Below are 10,571 nucleotides of genomic sequence, written 5' to 3'. Positions count from 1 at the left end.
TTCGAGCCCACCGAGGAGGAAGTGGACATCGATGACCGCGTGGAGGAACTCATGAGGTCACTAGATTTATAGAATTAATAATTACATTATTATTATTATTATCATTATTATTAATAATAAAAAGTGTCATCTATTTTCAAAATCCATCTTTTGTTTGTAGAAAGGACAGTAATATAATTAAAGAGGAGATCAAGGCCTTCTTAGGGAGCCGGAGAATTTCACAAGCCGTCGTCGCCCAAGTCACAGGTATGTGTCCGAGACACTCCTCACTGCAGTGTGTGCGCTTTGGCATCATTCATCAGTTAAAAAATGGGGGCCATTACTTTTGATGAAACGGCATCTAATGTGTGTTTGGGGCAGGAATCAGTCAGAGTCGGATCTCCCACTGGCTCCTTCAGCAGGGCTCTGATCTGAGCGAGCAGAAGAAGAGAGCCTTCTATCGGTGGTACCAGTTGGAGAAGACCACACCTGGTAATGCCACAATCCACCCATACAGACCCTCTACCTTTACCCTCCTGCCCCTTCACAACAATCAGACCTGTTCATTATTAAAGCGCCTGTAGCTCATGGAGCTGTAATTCGTTTGCAGGCGTGTGTTGGTGTAAGTTTTTACTCACTCCGGCCCAAAAATCAGATTTGTAGTGTGTCGTAAAACTCGGATTTTGTTTTGCGCATCTCAGGCGTTTTCGAGGGAGTGAATATATGAACGATGGAAGGAATAAAGATGTTTGTTAAAGTAAATTTTATTTAATTAGTTTAATTTGTGCCAATTTAATCGATTGCTAATTGCATCGTTATAATGTATGTTTATATAAACTTCGTTAATTAAAAAAACGACGAGCAATTTTATGTATTGCATTTGTTCCTCCTAAATGTGCTGAAATTGAACCGAACCGTGACTTTAAACCCCGAGGTACGTACTGAATCGTTAACTCTGTGTACCGTCACACACCTATATCTTAACAATTCACTTACACAAAGTGTATTCGATCATCGAAGTCACGTCTGGTGACTCCAGAGTTCCAAAGCAGCCTTTATGTTGTGTAATTAAACAAACCACACTCGCTAATACGGGCTCGTTTGTGTTGTCCCAGGCGCCACTCTGGCTATGAGACCCGCCCCCGTGGCGCTGGAGGACATTGTAGAGTGGCACCAAAACGCCCCACCCATCAACTGCAGCCCCGGGAGCTTCCGACTGCGCCGCGGCAGCCGCTTCACCTGGAGGAAAGAGTGTCTCTCTGTCATGGAGAGGTGAGGTTCCGAGAATGCTGGGGTAGTTTTTTTTTACTGTAAGACTTTTAATTGGACTAATTAAGCAGTGAAGTAATTAGTTAATGAGCTGAATCAGGTGTTTATTCAGGGAGAGACCGAGTGCACCTTTTGAGTTTATAACAAAACTGGCCCAGTGTTATTATAATAAGTATTATTGTGTCATGTCAGTTACTTTAACGACAACCAGTATCCCGATGAGGCCAAACGTGAGGAAATCGCCAACGCCTGCAATGCTGTGATACAAAAGCCAGGTGAGGCAACGCCTATCAGTGAAGCCAGTCTTTTATAAATACATGCCAAAGCCATGAAACTCATTTCTGAAGCTCAATGATGTTTCTTGATGTTTAGGGAAGAAGCTTTCTGATCTAGAGCGGGTCACATCTCTGAAAGTCTATAACTGGTTTGCTAACCGGCGAAAGGAGATAAAGAGAAGAGCCAATATAGGTAACGTTGAAGCCTTGTGGGCGGGTTTACAAACCATTCATACGTTCCTTCGAATATCTTTATATGCAATTTTTTCAATAAAAAAAAATAACATTTACATTATCAAAGGATTTGGCTGAAGTTATTCAAGCCTTGCATTTTTTTGGCCTGGAAATAATCTCCGCCCCATTTTCCAAAATAAGTTTTCCAGAACAGGACAGGAAAAGACTGTGACTTCTGATAGGTTATGGCAAGGTGTGTTTTTTTCCAAGAAGCAGCAATCCTGGAGACTCATGGGATTGATGTGCAGAGTCCAGGAGGACACTCCAACAGCGACGAGATCGACGGGAACGACTTCAGTGAGTCAGGCGCTGAGCCGGCTTTGGGGACGGTAAGGAGCGTATTTTAATTCCACTTTTAATAAATAATTACACACATTTCTGTCCTCCACTGTCCCAATGTGTTCAGCTTTTACACTGAAAAAATAAGAAAAAACTTTGGTGTAAAAAGAGAGCAGTGGCCATATTGGTCTTGGGGGTTTCAAGGCTTTTTTCACTAGGCTTCTGAATCTTGCACTTTCTCTTCATAATGAATTTGAGCCTGGTCAATAAAAGATAAGGACAAAAATAGGCAAGTAAATCCAGGCTTTTCAGCCCTTCTTTGTCCCCTGTTGGAGAGCCAAAATGATGTTTTACGAAAACAAATTTAGTGAAACGCTTAAAAACAGAGCAATGTTTTGCTACTTAGATCCCTTTTTTGTTGGTTCCTGCTTGGCCCACTTCCTGCCTATGTGCAGTGGACAAAAGAACCAAGAAAACCCACCCTAAAAGGCCACTCTTGCATTTGTAGGTACCAACTTTGCTCTCTGGTTGGTTGGAGCATCCCATGGGGGCGGGGCTGGGCTCAAGCAGTGGGGGCAGGGCATCGAGCTGATTGGCTTCAGACTGACGGCTGTGTCCTGGTCTTGTTGCCTCCTCCCCCACCAGGACGAGAGCAGGGGGCCAAGCGAGCACCAGGACCCCATCAGCCTGGCGGTGGAGATGGCAGCGGTCAATCACTCTATCCTGGCGCTGCCACAGCAGGGCAGGGACGACAATAGCGTCAAGGCCGAGGTGCTCGATGACGAATGAGGACTCTTTTACGCACACACACATCACATTTTCACACTGTATCTGCCAAAGGAGGAGACGGCGCTAGGCTGAGACTTTAAAACTAGTTTCGCTTAAACTCATGCATTTCAGCCGTATATCTTAAGTAATATCATTTTTTGGCGAATATTTAACAGTTAATTAATGATGTGTTAACCTTGTGGAAAACTAGCTCTTTAAAACCTCACGCCTTCGCAAACAAACAAAGTCATCCATTCCGGAAAAAGAAAAATGCCCCGTCACATAATACGACATCCCATCTACTTTCATCCAACAGCCATAATCTGTTTATTGCAATATTTATCTAGACGTTATATAAAGTAGAAATGCACTACAGGTCGAATTCAGTAATGAAAATAATATAGCACTATATAACCCTATAAAGGAGCAATCTGTCATTTTCAGTGCCCCCTGCAGGCTGTGACTAAAATTACACTTGCAGCAAAAACATTGAATCAAAAAAGAATCGAGTTCTCTTTAAAGTTAGATCTTTACAATTCCATTTGCTAATCACTACAATACTAATTAAACATCCTAATCTGCACTTTTTAAGTCGCCTTAGCACTTTTTTCCCCCAGAAAAAAATTTTTTTTCAAGAACTTCCATAATGGAGCCAGAAAGTGCTATTTGTAAATACTTTTCGATTGTGTTTGGAATAATATTCCCAAACCAGATGAGATGTAGTCTGAATGTAGAATTACACTAGATTAGATAGTCTGATTTATATTACGTTTAGGATGAGTTAACTAGCTAGCCAGCCATCAACATGGACAGTACGGCAATTTAAAAGGTAGAACCTCAATGTACAAATATTTCTTTCTAATCAGAATTTAGCACTTTTTAAATCGATTATAAAATCATCGGCTGAACAAGAATTCATTTGTGACCGTGAATAAAAACCCCAGAGTCACACCAGTATTGCTATTTGAAACTTACACCTAGTTTGACGTCAGAATATTTCTGATGATTCTCCTTTCCTGGAGGGGAATTGAAACCCTCTGCTATCTCTCTTTCTCTCCTCCTCTGTAAGTAAAACGCTGATTTCCATCACCTCCTGGCCTCTTGCCGTCTAGCTGCCTGTAAAACATGAATCATGAACCTCCTCAGTAGTGAGATCTGGTCCTGAGATCACATGAGCCTTATCAATGATCATGTGCTTCATCATCATCGTTCATAATCATCATCACTCTCTCCCAGGGTCTGCTACACTTCATTAGGCTTCTTTAAAAGCAATCGGACAAATGCTGTTAACTGTACCATGTGTAACCTCATACTATTCTGTATCAGGGTGCTGAACTGAACTCTACAGTGTTCGGGTTTAAAACCGAGGCCCTGATTTACATTAGAAAAAAAAGTGAGTGATTTTAAAGTTAGTTTAATTTTTATTTTATTTTTTGCGTCTTTGATATTAAGGTAGATTAAAAAAAAAAAAAGCTGTGCTGAATATTATCATGAATGGGTGACACTTGTTCTCTTTCGTACCTTTAATTTGTTATGTTTTCAAGTGGTATATGTGCTTTCAGAGTGGGCGGGGCTATCAATCTCTCCCCTGTCAATCACTTAGACACTAGCCAATCGTGTGCTGAGATGCATATTAAAGATACAAATGGTGTACGCTATCGATGGTTCCACTCCTGTGAATAGTTTAGAATTTTTTTTTTCTTTAGCGAAAAGTAAATGAAAATTGTTACGGTTTTAAACAAACAAAACTTTCATAACTGTACTGTACAGCGTTAAATCATTTTCAGCTTCCTCCTTTTTATTAGTAATATATAAATAATATAGTGTACAGTCTAAATTTTACTTCAGGTAAATTGAATCCATCTAATTTAATACCTGCTGTCCGGTTGGTGTTTATTTACGCATTCAGTCGCTGCTTCTGAAGCAGCTTTTAAACCATTTCATTCAGAATCACACTGTAGCTGCCAAATAAAGTTGTGCATCGAGTCAGCTTTGCAAAAACGCATTAATAATGAATGCAAATGTGATGAATATTAGAAAGTCGCAATTAAGGAAATTATTTATTCGGGAGTGTGATGAAGTTTGGAAATCAGGGCTCGACTCTGTAGAAGCATCGAGCAGCGTTTGGGCTGGAAAACAGATGCAGGCGAATGTTCAGATTGTATACAGTTTGTGCAAAACACGTTAACGTTCGAACGAATCTAGAAGAAATACCATCCTCATTTCTCAGATAGTTTCAGCCAAATGAATGCTGGACATCAAGCAGTTAATGCGCATCGACGTCATTCTTGAATGATCATGGAATAGTGTGTAAATATAATTCAGTGTAAAAGCATTAAGAAGTCAATTTATGTCAGAGAGGTTAAAGTTCACAAATGTCCCCCAAAAATTGTGTGGGAAAAGAAAAAAAACGGCTGAAATGTTCAAACCCATTTATACCAATATAAAGAATTTTATTTTTCATACTTGATTTCAGGAATGTTTTTTTTTTTTTTTTTTTTTTTTTGGAAATTGTTTATATTCCCACACTTTTCTTTCTTTTGCTCCCTAATTTTTTTTTTTATTTCAAAAATCTTATTTCACTTAAGGGTTCACAAAGTGGCATTTGACAATCTTTAATTTAATAATTTTTTTTTTTTTTTTTTTAATTATTTCTTTTTTTAAAGATCACGTTTTTTTTCACGTGTGTGAGAGCTTCAGATGTTTCACTGCACTTAATATTTATTTGACTACATTTATAATAAGGAAATATATAGGACAATATTGACCTCTGATAATAATCCCTTTACTCGTGATCAGTTTAGCTGTTCTTGTGTCACACCACACTTTACTGACCATATCCAGTGAGGAACCTGAACCGTACCAGAACCCAAATCCTCCGATCAGGGTGGACGAGCAGTCCGGCTTTTTTTTTTTTTTTTTTGGACAGGAAATCAGGAGCTCCACAGTCCTGTTCGATCTGTCCATGCTCAATATGTGAATATACTAAAATCTATACATATAAATATATATAAATATATATAAATATTACATGACGCAAATACTGTTGTATCAACTACAGATAGTTAAATCCTATTTCAGAATTTAGTGCCTTTTTTTGGACAGTAGACTGTTCAGTAATTAATATGTAGTATAAATGTATGCTTTATGACTTTTTTAAGATTTTTTTTTTTTTTTAAACCTGTGTTTATTTTAGTACTGTATCTTCTAGAGAATAAAGTCTAAATCAACAAGTTCGAATTTGTGTTTTTCTGAAATGGATAATGACCTGACCAGGAGTTAGAAGCAGCGAGTCTCCTGCAGTAACGCTGCCAGTTCAGCGGAGGAGTGTTAGAGCAGGAAAACCTCCTGAAAAAGAAAAGAAAGAAGAGAGAGGGATGTCCAGCACAAAGAACATCTGTATGGAACTAAGAAAAAAAAGGAAAATTTGGGAAAAACTACAAAAACAAAATAATAGAAGGGAGGATTGAAGAAACAACCATTAAAGAAGCTAATATGTTAATTAAGTAGGTTAGTGTGTAAATAGGCATGAGGGTGGCTGGGTAGGTGGGTTTGGGAAAGCAGGTTTGGGCAGGTAGGCATGTAGGTGGGTTGGTAAGTAGGTTCAGTATTTGAGTTTCTCTAGGTGGGTAGGCTGGTAGCTGGCTGCTTGTGTGGGTAAGTTAGTTGGTTAGGTTGGTAGGTAGGAGGCTGTGAGATGGGGGTTGAGTAGTAAAGTAATAATTAAAGTGTAAAAATAAGTGCCATGGTTGCTGGTGATTAAGCGATTAATGAAGTCAGCGAGCCGCAGTGGGTTTGATAAAATCAGTCGTTTTTTTATTGTTCCTTTTCAGAGAGATTACTGTACAGTCGATATAAAAGAAATTATAAATGAATTATTATACATGATTACTCTTTGGATATCAGCATCAAATTACAAATCATTAAATTAAATCCCAAACTTGTGCTCAGATTAGAGTCTCAACACACACACACACACACACACACACACACACACACACACGAGAGGAAGCGGTTCATAGATGAAGATGAAAGCTCCACAGGGAAGCTGCACTTCAATCCAGAGGTTTAAAGGGTCGTGTCGGCCGAGTCCCCGAGTCCAGCTGAAACGCAGCCGAAAGGACACTTTGTGGACGCGTTACTATTGGCGAGGACTAGTGTCAGGTTGGGGGAACAAAACGCCAGATATGAAAACATATGAAAGATCAGCACTCCGTCATCAGGAACAGGTTCCAAAAAGGCAGAAAATCAACAATAAATCGGTGATAAAGTGTGAAATTGCACTTTAGCATTAAATCCTGGCAAATATTTTGCGTCAGTAAGACAGACGTCAGTATCTGAAATTCTGGCTGGATTTACACTGTACGATTTCAACAAGCACACTGTAGGAGACAAATAATAATTTGAAAAAAATCGAAGCGATTGGTCAGTGGTGAAGATCCTCTGCCGATGAAGCTGCGATTAAAGAAAATTGCCTGCGAGAACAGAGGCTGGTGGTAATGATGTTTTTTGATATTGCTACTACAGCATTTGTAGCTGATGTGTGAGTTTGGTGGGATTTTAGATTTTGGAGATTACAAATTGACTTTTCGTCAACCATTTTTGGTCACAGTGAAAGTAAAACCGTTATAGACTGTAAACATTGAATTACACCGTATAAGACCTCCAAATGTTTTTCTTTTCTTTCAACTATTTCTGCCTAATTTAAAATCGTACAGTTTGAACCCGGAACTGTGTATCGTCTGCACTTGCGGGATAAAAACAAAAAATTAAATCTCTGCAAACAACTCATCATCAGTACACTCGACACTAGATGCAATAAAAACATCACTGAAATAGTGCAGGACATTAATCTGGATTCTGAAAAATGCCTGATACTTAATAAAAAGAGAGACAGACAGAAATGGACACGATCAAATGTAGAGGATTAAGCAGGTCAAATCATAACAGACATGCTTACAACGTTCATGCTACACGACACGCAAGACACGGTTAGACTCTAATGTAACATCGAGGGGGCGGAGCCAAGCATTCGGTTACTGATGGAAAAAGGGGTGGAGCTTTGAAATAAAAAGTTGCAGCCACAAATGGTTCAAATGGTTGAGTTCACCCTCAGTGAGTCAAGTACAAAGTTTTTTTGTAAATCAATCAACTAAAATAATTGTTTTTTTTTTTATTATTTTTTATTATTATTAGTTTAACAGGTATCCTCCGAACGCATCTCGCTGACCCGCGTCTGCCAACTCAATCAAAGTCGCACGATTCTGACCAACATGTGCGTAAGTTTATTATATATCTCGCTGCACAAGGCACAGATATGATTTTTACCAAATACAAGATATATTTTCAAGACAAAGTTTTGAAGACTTGTGCAATGACAAGATGAAGAAGCTCTGTCTGATGAGAGTACGCACACACACACACACACACACACTTTTAATAAAAAGCTCTGTCAGTTAGAAGACTGTAGTTACTGAAAAGAAAAATAAATACCAATTTTCTTTCTCTGAGCTAAACAGATGATGGCTTTTTATTTCAGCACCGGGTTCTAGGTTAGAATTGAACCCTCTATAAAACAAAGGGGGGAAAACAAACAAACAAACAAAAAAAAACAACACCCACTGGGTGGGGTCGTGTCTAATCTAAATCAAATGTGCAATGTTTTAATTCAAAGAGGGAATCCTAAATTGAAAAAACTTTTATAAAAATTCCACATAGGTATTTATAATCATTAAAATATACTTTAATCAAATCAATATTGCATTAGATTTAAGAAAATCACATTAATGACCCTGTGTTCACACTAACAAACGACAAATCTGAACCGTATTTTATAAAATTAACTGTTTGATGTCCAAAAAAAACGGAAGATAAACTTGAATTATCTGAGGTGAACTAGTTAGAAGGTGTGTAGATTTACAGAACTTCTCGAAACTGGAGCGTGCAACATCAGACGCGTGTCATGATCGGCTTGTCGTGTGCTGGCGTGAACACAGGGTAAGGATTACAATGAAATGGTATAACCCATCGTTCTGGTCTGCTCCCATGTGCAAGAACGTTCATTCGGGATCCTTCATATCGAAGTACGCGCATCTCCGACTGCGCGATGATGCAAAACATTTAATACTTTCTCTTGGAATGACTTTCGTTCCGTTTATTCGCTTTACGCAAATGTATTACAGTGTAGCCTTGGATAACGCCAGGGATTGGTCCTCTTACATTATTTCTTACGTTGGAGCCTTCACTAGTTTCAAAGCTCTTTGTGGAAGACTGGACTTCATATCGTTGAAATGATCGCACTGGTGTCTCGTGAATTCCAGTGCAACGTTAAAACCTCTTTTCCCAGTTAAACTGAACTGTGAAATCACTCGGATCTACATGCTACATGCTCTGAGGTATGTAGTGGCCTCTCCCAACATAGGAGCTACAGAACTTTCTCCCAACACAATCTTTTTTTCTTACTCTCCCACATGCAATAAATATAGCACTGAACATGCAACTCCAAGTCTTTAGGCCTGTTCATACCAAACATCATGAAACGCAACATTTTTTCCCCCTACACATACTTGGTATGCATTTTTTCCACATAAGAAGAAAAAAAAAAAAAAGCTTAAACAACCTTCAGGGACCTGATCCTTAAAAGTGTTTACATGTACATCTAGTTTTAATAAATTAAATTGATCCAATTTTTTGTTTTTATTTAGAGCTAAAATAATGCCGTAACCATAACCGTACACTTCTTGCCTCCGCTAAAAGCACCATTTAATTTTTTTTTAAATATGTGTCATACTGCTCCAAACATAAGCAATCAACCTTTCAGTATGACATTAATTAAAGGACTTGGAATTATGCGTTAAAAACCACAATAGATTGTAAAAAAAACTGCATCAAATTTGTGTTTGGTGTGAACAGGCCTTCAAAACAACATACCTAGTATTTTATTTATATATGCATAAACCATAAGTTTGGCATCTTCTGATGCAGAACCTGCTTTTCAAACCCAACTGTTATCTCTGTCCAATTCCTGAGATCAGACCACGTGCTGACAAAAGGCTTTCTCGCTAGTGTTAAAGAGGGACGGAGAAAAAAAAAAGAAAGAAAGAATCACAAGGCACATTCGGGATTCTCAGCACAGATTATTGACTAAAGGAGAGAAGGATTAATCATGCATAATCACGTAAAACACAAGCCTACAAAAAGACTTGATTTAGGGCAGGATAAAACCGGGCGGTTGACCCCGGAGAACAGGGTTTCTTTGCTATCGAAGTTTATTCAGTGTTGAGATGCAACTCAGGACGTGAGCAGGTAAGCTGGTGTAGAGGTGAGAACCAAGGAATGCTGTAGCTTTTCCGTGTGGAACCAAGCATCAGAGTCATATAGCACAAGTGCATGAATTAGTTTTTGTCTTCGTACAAGAAGGAACATTGAACGTTTAATTGCTCCAGGATTTCCGGTTCTCTGCCTTCTGATTGGTCAGGCCTGCATCCGGTTTCACTTGGAGGAATTCGCCGCTATGCCGGTTTTCCACGTGCTTTCTGGACGCATCGCGCCGACTCACTCGGTCCGGCCGCACGAGGACTCCGTAACCGGGGTTACAGCGAAAATATTCACGGCCCCCTACAGAGCCATCGTTTTTACCTGGCAGGAGGAAAAACAAATCAAAAAACGTCAAGGAGGACTCCTTCAAGGGCCGAGCAGATCAGGGAGCAGAATTTAACCTAATTAAATATACCACAATTATGAGGATTTTGTTAATTGTTAAATAAA

At 39.0% G+C, this 10,571-nt stretch overlaps 2 protein-coding genes across 12 annotated transcripts in view; one reads left to right on the top strand and one right to left on the bottom strand.

Annotated features, from left to right (window-relative positions):
* The window catches only part of hmbox1a (homeobox containing 1a), an 11,960-nt gene extending 3,562 nt beyond the window's left edge, over positions 1-8,398 (top strand). For 2 of the 7 annotated variants that reach the window (XM_083551099.1, XM_083551100.1), the window contains exons 2-10: positions 1-56; positions 161-246; positions 361-471; positions 1,095-1,251; positions 1,441-1,523; positions 1,621-1,716; positions 1,968-2,086; positions 2,682-6,338; positions 6,391-8,398. The exon at positions 1-56 is cut by the window's left edge and continues 454 nt beyond it. In XM_083551099.1, coding sequence (XP_083407225.1) covers positions 1-56; positions 161-246; positions 361-471; positions 1,095-1,251; positions 1,441-1,523; positions 1,621-1,716; positions 1,968-2,086; positions 2,682-2,825 — 852 coding nt within the window. In that variant the 3' untranslated portion in view covers positions 2,826-6,338; positions 6,391-8,398. Of the gene's footprint in view, positions 57-160; positions 247-360; positions 472-1,094; positions 1,252-1,440; positions 1,524-1,620; positions 1,717-1,967; positions 2,087-2,544; positions 6,339-6,390 lie in introns of all 7 variants that reach the window. The other 5 variants (XM_083551101.1, XM_083551103.1, XM_083551102.1 and 2 more) reach the window with 5 other exon arrangements.
* kif13ba (kinesin family member 13Ba) overlaps positions 6,595-10,571 on the bottom strand; it is a 36,690-nt gene continuing 32,713 nt past the window's right edge. For all 5 annotated transcript variants that reach the window (XM_083551013.1, XM_083551014.1, XM_083551010.1 and 2 more), the window contains one exon: positions 6,595-10,442. In XM_083551013.1, the coding sequence (XP_083407139.1) occupies positions 10,237-10,442 (206 nt within the window). In that variant the 3' untranslated portion in view covers positions 6,595-10,236. The remainder of the gene's footprint in view (positions 10,443-10,571) is intronic.

Source organism: Silurus aristotelis (assembly GCF_946808225.1).
Source record: "Silurus aristotelis genome assembly, chromosome: 9".
Taxonomy (NCBI): domain Eukaryota; kingdom Metazoa; phylum Chordata; class Actinopteri; order Siluriformes; family Siluridae; genus Silurus; species Silurus aristotelis.
This window is presented reverse-complemented; position numbering and strand designations above follow the sequence as displayed.